General features: G+C 44.8%; 1 protein-coding gene across 1 annotated transcript in view; it reads right to left on the minus strand.

Annotated features, from left to right (window-relative positions):
- lama5 (laminin, alpha 5) overlaps window positions 1–20,246 on the minus strand; it is an 87,734-nt gene that overhangs the window by 23,206 nt on the left and 44,282 nt on the right. The window contains exons 14-44 of the mRNA XM_068596729.1: window positions 19,443–19,577; window positions 18,857–18,991; window positions 17,913–18,050; window positions 17,042–17,094; window positions 16,562–16,661; window positions 16,400–16,452; window positions 15,863–15,968; window positions 15,600–15,699; window positions 14,806–14,962; window positions 13,905–14,043; window positions 12,387–12,529; window positions 12,198–12,301; window positions 11,698–11,851; window positions 10,913–11,076; window positions 10,342–10,450; window positions 9,289–9,386; window positions 8,995–9,220; window positions 8,221–8,347; window positions 8,002–8,141; window positions 7,433–7,548; window positions 6,992–7,203; window positions 5,581–5,782; window positions 4,111–4,255; window positions 3,876–4,016; window positions 3,330–3,491; window positions 2,279–2,386; window positions 2,074–2,157; window positions 1,639–1,869; window positions 631–744; window positions 334–464; window positions 127–207 (exon numbers count right to left, since the gene is read on the minus strand). Of these exons, the coding sequence (XP_068452830.1) occupies window positions 127–207; window positions 334–464; window positions 631–744; window positions 1,639–1,869; window positions 2,074–2,157; window positions 2,279–2,386; window positions 3,330–3,491; window positions 3,876–4,016; window positions 4,111–4,255; window positions 5,581–5,782; window positions 6,992–7,203; window positions 7,433–7,548; window positions 8,002–8,141; window positions 8,221–8,347; window positions 8,995–9,220; window positions 9,289–9,386; window positions 10,342–10,450; window positions 10,913–11,076; window positions 11,698–11,851; window positions 12,198–12,301; window positions 12,387–12,529; window positions 13,905–14,043; window positions 14,806–14,962; window positions 15,600–15,699; window positions 15,863–15,968; window positions 16,400–16,452; window positions 16,562–16,661; window positions 17,042–17,094; window positions 17,913–18,050; window positions 18,857–18,991; window positions 19,443–19,577 (4,108 nt within the window). The remainder of the gene's footprint in view (window positions 1–126; window positions 208–333; window positions 465–630; window positions 745–1,638; window positions 1,870–2,073; window positions 2,158–2,278; window positions 2,387–3,329; window positions 3,492–3,875; window positions 4,017–4,110; window positions 4,256–5,580; window positions 5,783–6,991; window positions 7,204–7,432; window positions 7,549–8,001; window positions 8,142–8,220; window positions 8,348–8,994; window positions 9,221–9,288; window positions 9,387–10,341; window positions 10,451–10,912; window positions 11,077–11,697; window positions 11,852–12,197; window positions 12,302–12,386; window positions 12,530–13,904; window positions 14,044–14,805; window positions 14,963–15,599; window positions 15,700–15,862; window positions 15,969–16,399; window positions 16,453–16,561; window positions 16,662–17,041; window positions 17,095–17,912; window positions 18,051–18,856; window positions 18,992–19,442; window positions 19,578–20,246) is intronic.

A 20,246-nucleotide genomic window follows, 5' to 3' on the forward strand; every position in this document is an offset into this window, starting at 1 on the left:
CCATCATCTATCCATCCATCCATCCCTCCATCCCTCATCCCTCCATCCCTCATTCCTCCATCCCTCATCCCTCCATCCCTCATCCCTCCATCCCTCATCCCTCCACCGTGCCCTGAGGAGCTTCACCTCTCGCAGTGCGGTCCAGCGTAACCCGGCATACACAAACACTGCATCCTGTCGCTTTTCTGCACGCAGCCTTCTGCAAAGCTGCAGAGATGAAGAAGTGATTATGATGCGTTCATAACGAGCATAACGAGCATAACGAGCATAACGAGCATAACGAGCATAATGAGCAGAGGACCCAGTGAAGACAGTGAAGCGTTCTTCTCTCACTTGTTGGACGGGACCCTGAGTGGGCAGGGACAGCTGGAGCACGCCACCGCCTGTCCGTCAAGGCTGTTGTTGCCCAGGAAACCGCCCGGGCAGCTGTCACAGTGGTCGCCAGCTGTGTTGTGCTGGCAGTTCTGATGGAGAGAGAGAGGAAGAGGAAGGATGGAGAGGAAGGACGGACAGTTAATTCCCGATAATTCTCGTTTATTCCCGTTTATTCCCGCGGAAAGTTTCCAACTTTGAATATTCCTGGAATTTTGCAACCCTCGTCACAACTGATCGGTCATTTAAAATCCTCACCACACAGATCCCAGAGCCGTCCAGACATCGGTCCGAGTGTCCGTTGCAGTTGCAGGGAACACATTTCCCGAGAAACAGACCAATCGTGTCCCTGAAGTGACCCGGAGCGCATTTCTGGAGAGAAGAGGAAGATGTTCGTAAAGATTATTCACAGGAAACAACTCCGATCACGACGCGACCGTGTTTTTGTCTTATCAATATTAATCCTTTTTTTTCTCATTTGTATCACCTGACCCTAACCCTCTTATGTTAAATGATCTGTACACCTCCAGAGGGAGAAATGTGAAAAACACTCACACTGTGAGTAGGAATGTATAAGTTGTTGAAACTGAAATAATAACTCGGGTAAAAAGGGTAGAAAAGAGTAAAAACCCGTCATTTTTAACACCATAATATCACTAAAATGACTTGTTTAGTTCAGAAGGTCACCAACACCCCAAAATGTTAATTTACAATATTATTCGGTGAAGGTCAGTAACACTGGACCCAGAGGAAGCCGGACATGTCTACATTAATTGTTGTTATTAATTGATTTGTTTAATGGGAATGTGTCTGTAGAGTTTATGTTGATTAAACTTTGTATAGTTGTGTTGATAATAAAAAGCATTTCTCATTTGTGTACACACAAAGTGTCGACATCCGAATAATTTGAAGACTTTTCTCAAAGTCACGCTGAGAAGAGCTTTCATGGAAATATGAGGTCATTGTGACGATGCAATGATGCAACGTGATGCGACATGATGCAACGTGATGCGACATGATGCGACATGATGCGACGTGATGCGGCATGATGCAACGTGATGCGACGTGATGCGACGTGATGCGACGTGATGCAACGTGATGCGACATGATGCGACGTGATGCGACGTGATGCGACGTGATGCGACGTTTACACATCATTTCACTGTCATGCATGAAATGTAGAATTTCCCACTTTCAGTGTAAATCAAAATGAATGTTTTCTCTCTTTTTCAGGCGCTTTCGGGGCGCAGGGTCTCGGTTCCTCACCTGGCAGGAGTCCCCCAGGTAGTTGGCGGGACACATGCAGATCTCCACGTTGTTGGCGTGCCGGCCGGCCGGCAGGCTCTCGGCGACCTCCAGCACGGCGCCGCGCAGCGACACCGAGTGGGCGGACTGCGAGTGCAGCGCTCGGATCTGCAGCGAATCCAGACCCACCAGAACCATCATGAGCTCCTCCCGGGACACCGAGTTACCGGTCTGAGCGTGACGGAAACTTCCCTGTGAGGAGAGGAAGGAAGGAGGCGAGGAAGCGAACAAAGGGGATGGAAAGTTTTTAAAAAAAGTGTTTGAAGGGCGAGAATAAAATGGCGTCATGTTGCAGTCACTCTGGGTTTTACATGTTATTTAAAACTGAACGACGTTGAATTATTACGGCACATCAACAGCTCTAGATTATTAGATTAAATAAGCCAGTGACTTTACCTCGACCATGTGAACGATCCCCAGGTGAGGCTCCTCAGGTGAGGAGTACTCTCTCTCCATGAACACCAGCGTCATCTGGTTTCCCTGAAGGAGCCGACGCATCGTGTGAAAAAGGTGTTTGTCGTCGTTAAACAGAGAATGTGTGTGTGTGTTTGGTTTTATATCAGGAAGTCTGTGTGTGTTTGTGTGTGTGTGTGTGTTGCACCTTGAGAATGATGTCGGGCCTGGAGGCTTCTGCAGGCAGAGACAACACGTCGCCTCTCATAGTCTGAGTGTGCAGGCGATACCTCAGGTAGCCTCCGTAGGATGACACCTGGGGAACCAGGAAGTAGTTTCAGGAGGTATGAACACAAAAAACAAACGTTAAAAACGACAAAAGGAGAAATACAGACAGACTGCATCTTAATCCAAACAACAATGGATGACGTTCAGACTGCTCAGCCAATCAGAAACCAGATCCAGCGCCTTCGTTTCCATGCAGCTTTGTGAAGGTTCATGCAACGCGACTCGGTTTGGGGTTGAAACCAAAGCAGACCGGCGCTGCTTGAATCCCACATGACAGCTGCTGACTCAAGCGTCGAGACGAAACCGCTCATCTGCATCCAAACGCCTCGTGATGGGGGATCCCTGTGTGTGTGTGTGTGTGTGTGTGTGTGTGTGTGTGTGTGTGTGTGTGTGTGTGTGTGTGTGTGTGTTGTGACTAAGCCCCATCTTGTTTTCATCATCATATTGGCATATTGGATATTTGGAGAGCTTTTTCTTTTTTTTCAAGCGTTTTTTTTTTCGAGTGTTTTTTTTCTGAGCTAATTTTTTTTTTCCCAGAACGTTTTTTTTAAGAGCGTTTTTTTTTGACTGGGAAAAGACAACACAACCTAATTCATAATCTCTCTTTCTACATGCTACTTCCACATGTTTTAAGAGCATTTCTTGACAGCTAAAGTTGTTCCAACGTGACGTTCTAACAAACACAGACTGCTGCTCATGCCGAGCTTGTTCTGACTGAAGCTGTTGATGAAGTCAACAGGCTCGACTGCGTCTCCATCCAGTGAGCTCTGCTCCTCAGGTGAACCTGAATGATTTCATCCATCATTGTGCAGAATCCTCCCGTCATGAGCATTAATACCTGAACAGAAACAGCCCAATCTTCTGCATGACGGTGTTGTTTGCTTTTGAAGGTCCGATGATCCGTCGGTGTTACATTGAGACCGTTTCATAACCATAACTCTGCAGAGTGTCTGTCCTCTTTCCCCTCTTACCTTGCCCCCCAGGTAAGTCTTGGGAGCGTGCCAATGGAGGTCCTGGTAGACGTCGGGCACGTCGCTGAGGTCGGCCTCAACAAGGTCCTGACCCGGATACACCGCCACCGGCACTTCCTGTCTGTCCGCGCCGAGCAACACCCAGCCCTCCATGTCCATCATCTACAGGACAGGAAGGGGAGGGGGGGAGTGACATCATCACATCAACACACAAGTTCACAACATGTTGAGAGACGTGTGCTTCTGAAAGAGGTGAAGACATTTTAATGAGATTAAAACCAGGAAGATTGATTCAACTTGTTGGGAACGTTGATGACGCTCAGCTGTGATTCAAGAGAAGTTCAACAGCGACACAAGTGAGAATGATATGAAAATAATCATAGAGTATCTTGATGAAACACCAAACTGTGAATGCACAGGTTCACCTCCACCGGTTAGAGTTTTAAATCAAGCCTTTTGCTCTGTTGGCTGCAGAACTCACACAGTTGGATTTTACGACTGTGGAAGTCGGGTCAGGGTTAAAGGTTAAATGAAGGTCACAAATACCTCGGTGCGTCTCTTGTCGGAGCTTCGGCAGCGGTCGGTGGCGCCGAAGCAGAAGCAGCTGGTGCAGCCCTTCGGGTTGGTCGGGTCCAAGTGGAACGTACCGACTCTGCACTGGTCGCATCGAGAACCCTGAACGTTCTCCTGCAGGCGGAGGACGCACGGCGGGTCAGAACACACCGTGGAGTGCAGGAGTGTGTGTGTGTGTGTGTGTGTGTGTGTGTGTGTGTTGCCCCACCTTGCACAGACACTGTCCTGTGAAGAAGTCACACACTTCCTCCTCGGCGCCGGCCTCGTTGCAGTCACATGGTTTGCAGTTGGGGTATCCATAGAAGCCGGGCGCACAGCGGTCACACTGGCGGCCGACGACGTTGTCCTTACACCTGCAGAGAATAATGACATGTTTATGTATTCATGTGTGAGAATCAATGAGCCCAGGTTTATGGATCAGAGGTGAATCTCTATTGTTCATTGTTCTGTTTTAAGCTGCAGACTTTGACCTGTTTGCATTTCAATCTCACAGCAGATGAAAGATTTATTGCTCCTGATTATTTAATCACGAATAACTAATTAAATATAAACATTTTGACAACCACACAAAGCCACACACTGCCAGGCGCCTGCAGGGTACGTGCACATGTGTGTGTGTGTGTGTGTGTGTGTGTGTGTGTGTGTGTGTAGGTGATGAAGTGTAGGTGTGATGAATTGTTTTTGTTTTACAAGTTTTACATCCCTGACTTGTCCGGACAAAGCTGACACAGTTGTGTGTGTGTGTGCGTGTGTGTGTGTGTGTGTGTGTGTGTGTGTGTTTGTTTGTGTGTGTAAGATTTAAGATATCTTTAATTCTTTAATGCTCACAACAAGGCCAAACATCTTCTGTACGTGTACGTGCACATTTCCAGCTGCAGGCGTCACATCAGGAGAGAACAACTCTCTCTGCAGCAAACTCACAACACGACTCCGCCATCTTGGAATAAGTTCTTTAACTTTCAGCGGTCAAAGTGTCCCAGTTTCTCCAGCAGGTTAATATTCACAGTTTACAGGATATGTTGTGTTAAAGCATTGGAGGCAAAGTGAGCGGCGTGTTCGTCCAATCAGCTGCATGAAGAGTTCATGTTGAGCAGCTACTGATCCTGGTTGAAACCCAGAGAGTCTGGTGTGCTGAATGTCAGCTGCCTTCAAGAATACTGCTGCTGTGAACGGAGACGTCGCTGACTGACGCGTGACACATGGCGTCCATCATCACGCCGTGAAGCTTTAAGGAGGGATAACGGCGGCAGGAAGACAGATAGAGACGAGGACAGACAGCTGCTGTGCTGAGTTTAAAAGTTTAAAAAAAGCTGCAGCTCCTCAGACGAGAGGCAGTCCTGAACAGACAAGAGTTGGCAAGCGCAGCTGGACGAAGACACGGCAATCAACTCAGAGAGAGCGCCGCAGCCAAGATCCTGTCAGGAGACCAAACGGGCAAGAAATAACGGCCTTTTTAGGTATTTCCAAACATTCGAGAGTTGAACTTGCTGAACTCCAGCGTGGAGAGAAGACGATGGACGATGAAGGCTTCCGAGGAAACTTAAAACTGAAGAGGAAATGAGTCGGAACCGAATGTGTTTTAATTAAATTTTTAGAGAAGAAACATTTGTCCGCCTCTGATTTCGTCCCCAGAGCAACGGCAGGACGTCGGTCATGGTTCCCTCTCGTCTGCTCGTACCTGCACTGTCCGCTGGAGGTGTCACAGTTCACGTCGGGGGAGACGATGCCCGGCCGAGAGCAGTTGCAGACCTCGCAGCCGACCAGCGGGTGGCAGCCGAACGTCTGCGGCTCGCACTGAGTGCATTCTGGGAGCAGAGTCCTCGGAGGGCAGATGCAGTCGCCGGTCACCGGCTCACACAACCTCGTACCGCAGTTACAAGCTGGAGGAAGAGGAGAGGATGCAGTGAGACGGGCGGCTCTCAAACTGTGGGGCGCCACCCTCTAGTGGGGCGCGGAGGTATTACAGGTGTTTTTTTTTTTTTAAGAATCCTTTCATAATCCCACAGTGGTGGGATTATTCTCTGCATGTCATCATCCTCAGTAATGAAGCAGCTTTGTGCTGCTGTGAAGCTCTGGGGCTTCAGTGCCTTGCTCAAGGACACTTCAACATGAAACTATGGGGAGAAAACAGGGATCCAACCGGCTTCCTTGCTCATCTTTTTTTGTCATATTTTCTTTTTATACTTTTATTTTGTCATAATTTTTGGCAAACTATTATTTACATTTTTTTGTCATACTTTTTTTGGTCACTTTCTTTTTCATGTTTTGTCATATTTTTTATTTTTTTGTCACACTTTTTTCTTAAATTTTGTCATACTTTTTTTTGTCATACTTTTCTTTCTTCTTTTTTTATTTTTATTTTTTGACATAATTATGACTTTTTTGTAGCGGAAATGGGCTTCCATAGGATGCAGATTCTTGTTGTTTTTTTGTTGTAAGAATCCTTTCATAATCCCACAGTGGGGATTATTCTCTGCATGTCATCATCCTCAGTAATGAAGCAGCTTTGTGCTGCTGTGAAGCTCTGGGGCTTCAGTGCCTTGCTCAAGGACACTTCAACATGAAACTATGGGGAGAAAACAGGGATCCAACCGGCTTCCTTGCTCATCTTTTTTGGCCAAATATGAGTTATTTTTTTGCACATATATAACTTTATTTGCATTGTTTTAACAAAGTGATTGCACATGTTATTAGTTCTTGTCAGATGCAGCAATCTGGTTCACTTGAAAGGGATTTACATTTTCTTTAATCTATTCATTAAAAAGCACGGATGGAGGAGTCTCAACAAGTTGGACCATTTTGTTCCATGTTGTTGGGGCGGTGGAACATTTTGCTTCCTCAAAGTGGAGACAGAAACAGTTTGAGAACCAGTGAGGAATTAATCCATTGGAAGAAAAATAGCTTTGCTTGCTTAAACATTTCAGAGACACAGAAACAAATGGAAATCATGTTGTTAAGTGACACAGTGACACTCTGCATTGGACAATGTGGAAGCAGCGGATTTGATTTGTTGGACTTTGTGAGGAAAACACGTATAATTTAAACGTGTGATCAGCGGACGAGGGCTGATCATTCGCTCGGTCGCTCACGTCTGCAGGAGGGGAACCCCCAGTAGCCCGTCGCGCACATGGAGCAGTCCCGGCCGATCACGTCGGGCCGGCAGCGGCACTGGCCGCCGAACTGCTCGCAGGTGTCGCTCTCGGCGCCGACCTCGTGGCAGCCGCAGGGCAGCGCGCCGTTGTTGAAGAAGGCCGACAGAGACACGGCCGAGCCGAGGCAGAACTGAGAGGCGGTGGAAGGACTGAGAGGAGAGAGGAGGCGTCTTTAGAAACACTTTCACATCTTTGACACTACGTATAAGACTCGTAGTACTTTAGTACTGTTGCACAATCACAAGAAGGACTCATTCTAAATCCCTCATGTGCTTATTCAGCTCAACATGCATCTGAATTCACTGGTGAAGGAGCTTTTTTTCTCCCTTTTCTGTAGGAAATGCATTATGAAAACATCCGTCACCGTCAGGTACTGACTTGATGTAAAAGCTGTTTTGTCCACAGTTGCTGATGAAGTCGTAGGATTTGTCCAGCGGCTCCTCGTTCAGGTAGCTGGAGCTGTAGCTCGCCTCAGGAACCACCAACACGGAGTCCTGCAAGGAGAAAGAAGAGCGTGAGGACGCTTCATCTGGAGACTACGAGACGTAGAATACAATCAAATAAGATGTGATCTCATATAATTCAATATTACAACAAAGTGCATATAAAATTACAGAAATGATGACGCTAAAACATGCACGATTGGAATTCGTAATGACAATAAAGTTCAAATTAAACACTATAGAGACACAAAAGGAGTATTGTGAAGTGTCGGCCATCTTGTAAAAGTGAGTTTTAAGGCAGAAACAAAGGGACTGAAAGATGTTGAGGAACCTTAAAGACTCACAATCTTGTATTTTACACCTTTGACTCTGGCTTTAAAAATACCGAAAGTACGTCAAGATGCGTTGTGTTTATGTGGAATAATTACAAGATTTTAACACCGTTAAAGAATTTAGAAACACCAAGAATAGCAAAACAAGAGAAGTAACAGCAGGAGCGCTCACCAGCCACAGCGTCTTGCCAGCAGGGATCTGCACCGTGAGGAAGAGCTCGTGGTCGGTCACGTCCAGGATGATCTGGTTCTCCGCCACCAGGACGTTGCGGCAGCCGTACGCGTGGGGGCAGAAGGAGGCGTTGGCGTGGCCTGAAGGACGCACACGACAGCTGTTGGATGCATTTCACCTGCACGGTCTGCGCGGCGTCAGTGCTGGACGCGCTCTCACCTTGCCAGATCCGTCCTCCATTGATGTACACCTGCACGGGGTAGCTGGGGTGGAGGGGCTGGTGGTAGTGGAGGATGAAGACGTAGCGTCCCAGCGCGTGGACACGGGTGGAGTACACTGCTGCATTCTGGGTAAGGGGATGTCAGAGAAAGAGATACAAAAGAGAAAATGATTTTTTGATTATTTTTTGCCCTCAAACTTTCTCATTTTCACTCCAACAGGAACTTTCTGGAGATTCACAGTTGATAAACTGGATATATATATATATATATATATATATATATATATATATATATATATATATATATATATATATATATATATATATATATGACCACATGCATGAAGACCACAAGGATCTGTTTCCTTATGCCCATAAAGCTTTGCATGTCGGGTCTTTTCCCACTGTTGGTTTGAATTTCATTTTATATATATATATATATATATATATATATATATATATATATATATATATATATATATATATATATATATATATATATATATATATACACCATGCTAAATGGTTTAATCTTTAAGAAAGTATCATAATTTACTCTTTTCCTATAAAATTGTCGTCTATAGAGAAACGTTGGACTTTTTAAAATGTAAAGAACAATTCTGTTTGCAGAAAAGTGGAAACTTAAAGAGATAATAACAGTGACATCAAAATATCTCAAAAATAACTACTTTCCACCGACGCTATGAACCAAACGACGGCAGTAAAACCACATGAATCGTCTCAGATCTTCCTCCAACGCGTCGGGTCCGTACCTGCTGTGAGTCCAGCCGGACGTGGTCGCCGTTGTCCGCGGCGTGGGGAGGTCTGTCCGCCGCCGTCCAGGCCGGCGCGTCGCTCTGGTGGGCGGGAGGAAGAGGAGGAAGAGGAGGAGGAGTTGCAGGCGAGGCCGGGACGGGCTCCTGCATGGAGGAGCTCTGGCCCTCCTTCAGGACCAGCGAGTCCGACGGCGTCTGGAAGCGCGAGGGCACGCAGGACGCACTGCAGGACCAGAGGCCGTTAGGTCTGCTCAGCTCGATGGAGGACGTGCAGTGACTGTGTGGCGTTACCTGTCAGGTGAGAACTGTCCGTGAGCGCTGATGCAGTGGACTTTGGGTCTGACGTACTCCATGCTGAAGCGGTCTCGGGGCACCAGGTAGACTTTGTGCTGCAGACGGTGAAGAAACACACAGACTCTCAATGCAAACATGCACAAGGTGGGAAAGTTAATACATGTTTGATGAAGGAATTTATCAAAACAATACTTTTTTATTTAGAACATGCAAAACATGCAGTTTTAAGGAAAGTATTAAAATGAGCACATGTATACAGTTATTATGTCTTATTGTGATAATAGTATTTTATCATTGAGATAAAAAAAAAAGGTAGAGAGAACAACTCTTTTGCAAAAATACATATTTTAGTAGTAATTTCCTTTTCCCTGAACAAAAGCTTTAGAGGATAGAAAAACAAATCTAATGATCTATTTCCTCTGATCTAAATAGTTTTTTCTTCTATGTTTAAGACTTAACAGGTACAAGGTTCAGCCAGTTTCTTAGAAAAATATCAAGGAAACAGTTACTCATGAAAATGTTTTGGCAGTTATTATTATAAATTTTCTAATATCAGGACCAAAAACATTCATGTTCTCTTCCAGATGAGGTTTTACACAACTTGCTGACAGAGTACATGTATGTACTGTGTGTTTTAAGTACTTTTAGTACTGAAACATGGGGTTGTGATCCTCATGAGTATTAAAACTACAAACCTTCAGAACAACACAGAACAATGAGCCGGCAAAATACTTTAAACAATAGAAAACATTTCAATCAGACTCAATAATTGGATAACTTGTTGTCTTCAGTCCTTTATGTTCTGATATAAATAAAAACAACATTTCTATATTTGATTTATATAATAAACATTCTAAACATTAGCTTCTTGAAAATCTATTTTATGCTCTAAAACCGTCTCAGGCCGGAGAAATCTTCCATGTTTTCAACACAACTCCTGCACAATCAACACAACTCCTGCACGCTCAACACAACTCCTGCACGCTCCTCTCATAACCGCGGGTCTCCGGCTCGATGCCGGGCACTGAACATGTGACGTTCTGCTCTCACCAGGAAGAAGCTGGCGCGGTCGGAGATGAGCTGGATCTCAGCATCAGAGGGGAAAGAAAAGAAGGCGGCTCTGTTTTGTCCGTCAATGGCCACGACTCGACACAGGAAGCTACTCAGAACACACACACACACACACACACACACACACACACACACACACACACACACACACACACACACACGGTGATTAAGAGCTGTTGATTGACCGGGTGGAGAACAGACGCTCACAGTAAACTGTGAGCCAGCTGAGTCCACACATTGTGTTAAGGACACACACACTGTCCTCTGCAGGCAGAATAAACAACACAAGCTTGAGGCTGCGCTCAAAGGGAGCTGTGAAAAGTGTCGAGAGGAACTCAACGACGGCTCTCTGACGAGCAGCTTTACCCATCAGCCATTGCAATGAGTGTTTCCTCAAAGAGGAAGTGGTAAAACTGGCTTCATTTCATTGACTAATCTTTAAAAACAGGACGGTAACGACATCTTTCCGTTCCGTCGTCTGCAGATTTCTGCACTAATTCAAGAGCCCTCCTGGATCAAAGCTCAGTGTGAGGGAGGATCTCCTGCGTACCTGTACTTGCAGTGCTGCAGCGTCACGTGGTGCTCGTGTGTTCGCTCTCCCGGCATGTTCACGGCGACGGACAGCGTCTGCGGCAGCTCCTCTTCGCTGGAATATTCCACCACCAGAACGTAATCGCCCGCAGACGGCAGACGCCCTCGCAGCTGGACGCTGATCTGCAGCGGGAATAACCATCAGGATTATTAGAGCCCTTTGTGTGTCGATAAAGCAGAGGTTCTCAAACTGTGGGGCGCGACCCTCTAGTGGGGAACGGAGGTATTACAGGTGGGGCGCAGGGGGGATGCAGATTCTTAGAGACTCCTTTCATAATCCCACAGTGGGGATTATTCTCTGCATGTCATCATCCTCAGTAATGAAGCAGCTTTGTGCTGCTGTGAAGCTCTGGGGCTTCAGTGCCTTGCTCAAGGACACTTCAACATGAAACTATGGGGAGAAAACAGGGATCCAACCGGCTTCCTTGCTCATCTTTTTTTTTTGCCTAAAATGAGTTATTTTTTTGCACATGTATAACTTTATTTGCATTGTTTTAACAAAGTGATTGCTCATGTTATTAGTTCTTGTCAGATGGAGCAATCTGGTTCACTTGAAAGGGATTTACATTTTCTTTAATCTATTCATTAAAAAAGCACGGATGGAGGAGTCTCAACAAGTTGCACCATTTTGTTCCATGTTGTTGGGGCGGTGGAACATTTTGCTTCCTCAAAGTGGAGACAGAAACAGTTTGAGAACCTCTGAGCTATACAACACAAACTGCACAAACACTGCCCGTCTCTTACGTCGTAGCCGCTGCAGACGGCCATGTCGGGGTGCCGCGGGGTTACCCTCTCCGTCGGGCAGGGGCGCGGCAGGTGGTTGTCGTTGCGACAGCTGGCGTCGTTGCCGGAGATTGAGGGGAAGGTGTCCAGAGATAAATATCTGTACTGCAGACAGCTACGAGGACAAAGAGACGCAACAGACAATGAGTTGATGTTCGCTCCATCTGTAAGTGTCAAAACTCTGGATTATTTCTATGAATCCTCTGTGCTCGGACAAGAAATAGTCCCACACATAACTCACCCACAGAGCTAACTGTTTCTAGTCTTTGTGCTAAGCTAAGCTAACTGCCTGCTGGCTGCAGGCTCATAGTCACTCAGCATTTCTCAGCATATTGAACTATAAAAACAGATTTAAAACCTGTTTTTATATTACATATTGAAGCACGTATACATCTTCCTGTCCTGGACTACAGAAGCTATCACTTAGCTATATTCAGTCATAAACTGATGTGCATATTTACTTCTGGCTGCCGTCGGGCACGGCGCTGTAGGAGCAGGGCTCAGTGACTCTGAACTGCAGGATGGGAGCTTCATAGTAGGCGCTGGGCAGAAGCACCAGGTAGTCCTGAAGGGAAGAGAGCATGAAGACACAGATACTCCATGATGTGTGTGTGTGTGTGTGTGTGTGTGTGTGTGTGTGTGTGTCTCACCAGCAGGATTCCTTCGGCCTCGATAACAACCGTCCAGGTTCCCGGGTTCAGGACAAACGGCTCCACGAAGGTGTTCTGAGGGACGTTGACAAACGTGGGCTCCACACTGGGAGCAAAGACGATCTGTTTGGACTGCTCTGAACCTGGAACACACACACACACACACACACACACACACACACACACACACACACACACACACACACACACACAGTCAGATTGTACAAGTGAAATGCAATCAAAAGAGAGAATATAGTTGAATACTGTAAATGTATTTGAGGAAGAGACATTCCAGAGAAAATTGGACAACATGACAATAAAACCAAGTTTCAGAGACGGAAAATACATTTAAATGTAAAAAAAAACTATAACATTGCAATTATATATATTTATTAGGGGTGGGGAAAAAAATCGATACAGCACAGTATCGCGATATTTTACGTGATATTGTATCGATACGCGGAAGCTGAGTATCAATCTTTTATTTAATCAATTCAAAAACTTTTTGGTCCTAGAATAATAAAATCAATTTATTTTTTGCTGACAAAGTTTTCCTTTGGGGCCAATTTGCGGTTGAAAAAAAAAAGGTGATATATCGCAATACTCAATGTATCGCAGTATCGTGATAATATCGTATCGTGGGATTTCTGGTGATTTCCACTCCTAATATTATAAAATGCAACTATAGTAAAAGTAGGAGACAAAAACTATGAATTGTGTTTGTTAATACAACAGGTCACTCACACATACATACTTCTCATCTACTGTGATTTTATACAAATATATATATATATTTATAGACTCTGGTACCTCGTGTGCTTGGGGTTCACCTACCTTTGCGGTTGACCTGATAGGCGGTTATTTTACCGTTGGACGTGGCGCTCTCAGAGTTTACATATCTGAGGATGAAGCGAGTCAGATAGACGTCTGCCTCGCTCACATAAACCTGAAGCTTCACTGCCGTCTACAGGGATGAAGTGTGACAAGAGGAAGCGTGGAGACGGAAAGATGTGAACACTTAAGTCTCAAACCCTCTGAACCCTGCACTGATCTGTGGCCCGAAGGTGAGAAAAGATAAAGGAGTCTAAAAAAAAAACCCACCAAGCACCAGACACACATCCCTCCATCATCCTGACAGAGCGAGAACATCAGACGACAGGAAGGAGGACACAGCAGATTAAGATGGGATTAAGTTATGTTCCACTCAAAGTCCAAGTCAGAAAAACCTCCGGACTATTTCTTTTCATGATGTCAAAGACATTCAGCAGACGTTTCTGGCTGCTATAAGCGTAGAAAAAACCTTCAAAGCAGCATGTTCATCATTTTCCATGATGATGACTCCGAGTAGGAATTCTGACTTGGAATCGGAACAGATGACATATCTTTGACACGCAGCTGTAATCCAGAGGAAAGCGAACAGATAAGTGATGACGAGGTGCAGCTTTCACTGTCAGGAGGAGGAAGAGGAGGAGGAGGAGGAGAAGAAGACGAAGATGCTCTGTCTTCGTTCTCACTCACAGTTACCACAGTAGTAGTTCCAGACGTCGTCTATGACCGACACTCGGCCCCGGACGTCCGAACCCTTCCTGTTGGCGTAGCGCAGCACCACGTGGAAGAGGTCTGGAGAGCTGACCGACACCGACACCAACACCTTGGACTGCCGAGGGACCCGCGAGCAAGGCAGCAGGCAAAGAGGGGGGGGGGGGTGAAAAGAAGGAAGAGGTGTAGGGAAACATAGGAGGGAAGAGGAAGAGGGGGAAAGATGGAAGAAGAGCAAGGGAGGAAGAGGAGGAAGCAGGAGAGGTGAAGCAAAAGGAGATGAAGAGAGGAGGAAAAGGAAAGGAAAGATGGAAAGAAGGGAAGAGGAAGGGGATGAGTTGAGTTGAGGGCAGGAATGAATGGATGAAAGAGGAGAGGGAAGGATTAAGTGGAGGTATGTAGGATGGAAGAGGAAAAATAAAGAGATAAGAAGAGGAAATGAAGGAGGGAGAGATGAATATAGGAAACACCAACAGAAATGTAAACCGAGCCCAAAGCTTTCTGACCTCCACCACCAACACATCATCACCTCCACCACCAACACATCGTCTCCTCCACCACCAACACATCATGCTTCATCGACAGAAGTGAAAGTAAAAGTTAAATTAAACTCCCGGGTGCTTTGGAGTAATAAGTGCTGAGAGGTGAATAGTTTTAAATGCTTTAAATCAGGAGCGTTCTACTTCACGTCGGCGGATCATAAAAGACGGGCCACAGTCACAAAACATGTAATGCATAATAATAATCACATCATTTTGAATAAAAGCACATATTAAATACATTTCATATATTTACTGTAGTATAAATAACGAGATGACAAGCTATACGATGATCTGGAGTATTTATATCTCATGTAGTATCAGTACTAATCAGTTCCTACCTGGACGGGGGACATCTGAGCATAACCCCTCCAGCTGAAGTTGGGGAACTCCAGCTGGTTGTAGCCGAACCGCACCGGCCGGCCGTCGAGCATCGTTCCCTCCTCGATCTCAAACTTCAGGTGATGGAGGTCTGGGAAGTAATAATCTGGACGCGGTCTGCAGACACGGTGGAGTGGGTTCAGAGGGATATATAGACATATATATATATATATGTATATATGTCTATATATAATGTTTCTACATTCGCTCTCTTGGGTTCAGAGGGTAAGAGAGCGAACGTAGAAACAAGTCTGGATCCATATTTACAGAAAGTTAGTTCTCCAGAACGTTTTCTGTTTTTGTTCTCCTCATGTCTTTATTCATGAGGTGATATTTGTTTCTTATGACCAACATTTTTCCTCCAAATAAAGTTGGCAGTATGAGGCGAGATATATTCTGCCCAGAAGAGACGGCAGTTCATTTCTTGCACCTTTTATTTGTAATGTATTTTATTGTAATTACTTTCTGCATTAACAACCAATCACCAGAGGTGGGAGTTCAATAAAGTGACTTTCTTTCTGCATGTGTATTGTTTGGTCAACCCAAACATATATATAAGAATATATCATTTTTGTGATAGGGCAACTAGAAATAGTCGTTTTTTAAGATTCACTATGAATGCATCTGACCTGGAAACACAAAGACCTTTAATCATCCTGAGCTTCATTTTAACTGCGATTAAACAAAATATCATCACAATTAAATCAATAAATGTGAAGCGTTAAATCTCCGTCAGGTCGGTGGTTAAACTCACAGGTTGCACTTCGGTCCCTCCACGTTGGGTCTGCAGCGGCATCGGCCGTTCCTCTCTCCACACGACTGACCGGCCGAGCCGCCGATGTCGCACTGGCAACCTACACACACACACACACACACACACACACACACACACACACACACACACACACACACACACACACACACACACACACATGTAAACACAAGGCTCAGAGCTTTGGTCTGAAGGGGGAACGACGTTTAAAAAGTGTGATGGAAACCCAGCGGGTGAGCGCTCACCCTGGCAGCCGAAGTAGTTGTGCTCCTGCAGGTCGTAGTATCCGTCTTTACAGGTGGAGCAGGTTCCACTGCAGGCGTTGGGCTTACAGTGGCACTGACCCGATTCCTGTCAAACAACAAGGACATCACTTATAATGATACCAGGACGCACTGATCTCACAGGTTCAGTGAAAGTACCGATCGCTTTGTCCTGTTTAATTACTCAGAACAGCTTTTCGGATCCCTACTTTGTAATTTTACAACCATTTCTTCTGTGTTATTGCATATGGCATAAATTTTCATTATTTTTAAAGGGATACACAAGAGTTTTATTAAAGGACAACGATGGAGACAAAATGATCCAAATTAAAACACCAAGTGTTCAACATAAACATGTGTAACACGTCATTATATCAACTAATTCTTGGTTTGTTTTTCACCTGCAGAACAATTCTAACCAATAAAAAACTATTTCTTAACAACCACAAAGTATTTTATCTATGTCTTGCAAATATTAATATGCTAAATTCATCATCATCTACATGGATATTCGCTCACCTGTGCACATTCTGCAACCCCACTGATGGTTCCTGCAATGTTGCATTCACAGTCTGCAGGAGAAAGAAGACTCAGACTCATTTGACGGCTTTCAGACTAGTGAAACATGGGAAGTGTGTGTGTTTGAGGTGTGTGTGTGTGTGTGTTTGCGGCGTCTCTTACTGGTGCATCCATCAGGCGTGTCAGGGGAGAGGTTCCAGTACAGAGCTTTACATTTGTCACAAGCCGGACCCTCCACATGACGACGGCACTCACATTGGCCCTGAGAAGATGATTGACAGGGAAATAAACTGATATGAGGCCATTTACACAGAATAATAATAACAGTAACGTAAAAACACAGCCTTGTATTAATAAAAGAGATATTGTACGTACAAATGAGAAGCTCTCAACATGAGTTAGAAAGCAATTATTGACACATTTTCTAATTTTTGTATGATACAAAGTCATTATTTTAAGTTTTTAAGTAATTCAATCTGGAAATGATCATTATAATGGTCAAGGGGGTAAAACTAGTCCCTTTTTATTTGGCTCATTGAGTAAAAAGGGCTCAACTCTTTCAGTTGGAACTATTTTGTGTCACAGTTGACTTAAAAGAAAATCACAACATGAAAACAAAACCATGAAACCGTGAAAACTCACCACAGGTGGCGGCACCGCATACTGAACCGAGCCGGCAGGGTGGCAGGTACCGGCTATGAAGGACAAGGAAAGAGAAAATCAAGTCAATATGAGATATGCTAATTAGTGATACCGCCCTTTTTCCCTCAATACTGTATAGTTCCTGTTGCTGCTTTCATTTCATTTGCATATAGGCGACAACATGCCAATTATGATCAATATGGAAATAGTTTGTTCTGTCAGGTAACAACACTTTGTACTGCTTTACATATCTTTAATATCATACACAAGATTGTGTGTGTGCAAGATTAAAAACAAGACTGAAGCTCAGTGAAAAGAGGAAGTTAACGATGAGAGATCATCATGCTGCTAACGCTAGTTAGCTCGTGTTCCCTCCATCGGTCAAAAGCTCCAAATGAAGTTATGAGTCGTTGCTAAAGTCCAGGAGGAGTTTAAAGTCTTTGTGGAGTCTGAAGTCCTCACATGTTTGACTTGTGCTGACTTCAGTTTAAGTGACTAAAGTTCAGACCTCAGCAACAAGCTGTCACCATGAAGCTAACGCTAGCAGAGAGCTAACCACCTGTGTAGCGTGTGAACACTCACACGTCACAATGAACAGGAGGTTTTCCTCATTCTGCCGATAGCGTGTGTTCATGCAGCATTGCGTGTGCTTCCAACACAGCAGTGTGTGTGTGTGTGTGTGTGTGTGTGTGTGTGTGTGTGTGTGTGTGATTAGCTGTAGCGTACATTAACTGCAGCCGTCATGCCTCAACTCCATTATGTTAAGCAGCCGAGGGAGTGTGTGTGTAACCTGCGTGTGCGTGTGTGCGTGTGTGTGTGTGTGTGCGTGTGTGCGTGTGTGTGTGTGTTTGTGTGTGTGTGTTGTTTTTACCTCGGCAGGTGGGGAAGCCGTAGGCGCCGTGCGCACAGCTGTCACACCTCAGCCCGACCACGCTGGGCAGACACACACACTGCCCGGTCACCTGGTCGCAGCTGGTGTAGCGCGAGCCTTCAGCCGAACACTGGCAGGCTGGAACAAACACCACCGGTCCAGTTATTCATCAGCCCCGTCTATTGATCGATATTGATCAGCCGGGAGGTCAGCGTCATGTACACGCCCCAAAAAACGTGTTCACGCTGAATCCGTGACGGTTTCACTGTTATATTCAGACTTCTCATCTCACACACAAGCTCAGCAAGTCTCCTGATGGCCATGAGGGAATCTGTGTGTCTGTGTCTGAAAGAACAGTTCCTTTGTTGTCACATCATGTCGATCTAAAGACGTCGTGGTGGGATGAAGCCGTGAAGATGACACGGTGGCATCGGTGTGTTGATAACCTTCAGCTGTTTAAGAAGGGAGCGCTTCGCTTCATTCGGCGAGCAGACTTTGAGATGCAGTAAAGTAAAATAACACGTTGTGTCTCTGCTCCTTCTTCCAAGAATAAAAGTTCCTGTTTTAATTAAGTCAAGTGACATTTCCAGACAAAGCCAAGTTAATTACTTTGCTCACGTTACTGAAACGAGTCAGGAGTAGAGTCGCAAAGGGGCGGAAAGTTTCCGGTAAATTAAATCAATTTTTTTCGTTGTTCGATGAAAGAATAAAGTTCGACTCACAAAATGTCAAAAAAGTCATTTTTAAAAGTTGTATTATAAATGTTTGCATGCATGTCTGCTTCTGCCAAGGTAAATACAGTTAAATTACCCCAACATTTCCAGTTTATTCCCGTTAATTCCTGTATATTCCCGTTTAAGGAAATTTTCCAAGTTTGAATATTCCCGGAATTTTGCACCCCTCGTCATGCGTGTAAAGCGTCCACATGAAGCTGGAGGACTTACCTGTGCAGCTCGGGTACGAGTAGTAACCAGGAGTGCACTGGTCACATGACGCGCCGCTGTAGTTGGGACGGCAGTGACAGTGACCCGACACGGTGCAGCTGGCGTCCAACGAGGTGCGAGGATCACAGGTGCACTCTGGGAAAACAAGAGGTGGGACACCATGAACGGGCAATCCATGCACGACAAAAGACAAAACGAAGAGGTAAATATTAGAATGCCTTATTATGAAAAAATGAAAGAAAAACTGCAAAAAGAGCAGCTGCATGTGCTGGGGATTTATTTAAAGTTTAACCTAAAACATGTAGCTTTTTGTCCGTTTGCCCGTTCATTCTTTTACACTGAAAAAAGGTGAAACTTAACTTAATTTAACGAGGCAATATAACACTTCATAAGGAGGTAAAGCTGAGTGATGCCATGTGCTCCATGCGAGTCCACATGTTCAGTCCAGCAGGATATTGAGTTCTCTCTTTTCAGTAACAGGTGCTTTCAATCACTTATCACTTTCTTTTCACATTTCTGTGTGTGTGTGTGTGTGTGTGTGTGTGTGTGTGTGTGTGTGTGTGTGTGTGTGTGTGTGTGTGTGTACCTTTGCAGTTGGGGTAGGAGTGGAATCCAGATCTGCACTGTTCACATCGAGGACCCTGAAACTCTGCTTTACACAGACAGCGACCGGACGCGTCGCAGCCTTCAGGCAGAGAGCCGACGGCGCTGCAGCCGCACACTGAGGAGAGAAGGAAGACAGGATGTAGAACAAAGAACATACAGATGGGACTTTAAAAGGCACAATGAGCAGGAGATTCGCACTAAAATAACACCTATCAATCATCACTTATGACCCACTAGAAGTGTGTCGGGGCCGTTTATCAGAATCAGAATCAGGGCGTCAACCTCGTAGCAACCAGGTGCCAGAAAAACACAAATATAACCTCGCAACCAAAGCAAAGTCCATCTGCCACTCAGGCTGCTGTGTTGCACACGTATGGAGGTAGATTAGTGTCTTTATTACGTCAGCAAATTTGTTGTAAGTAAAAATACCTGACTGCAAATCCTGAATCTTTGCTCTCAAAAAAAAATCTTTGCACTTAACAAAAAAAAAACTCTCAAAAAAGAAATTTGCTCTAAAAAACACCTCCCCAAAAAAATTTGCTCTCAAAGAAAAAAATTCTTTTTTTTTTTTTTTGAGACTAAATTTTTGGGGGATTTTTTTGTGTCTTCATAACGTGAGCAAATTTCTTGTTTGTAAGTAAATTCTCTGACTGCAAATCCAGAATCTTTGCTCTCAACAAACAAAATATACTCTCTCAAAAAAAAAAAAAACACAAAAAATTTTTTTTTTTTTGAGAGCAAATTTTTTGGGGAGTTTTTTTTAGAGGATTTTTTTTTTCTTGAG

This window comes from Clinocottus analis, unplaced genomic scaffold (genome assembly GCF_023055335.1).
Source record: "Clinocottus analis isolate CAN_PGR_092001 unplaced genomic scaffold, fCliAna1.0.p SCAF_39, whole genome shotgun sequence".
NCBI lineage: Eukaryota > Metazoa > Chordata > Actinopteri > Perciformes > Cottidae > Clinocottus > Clinocottus analis.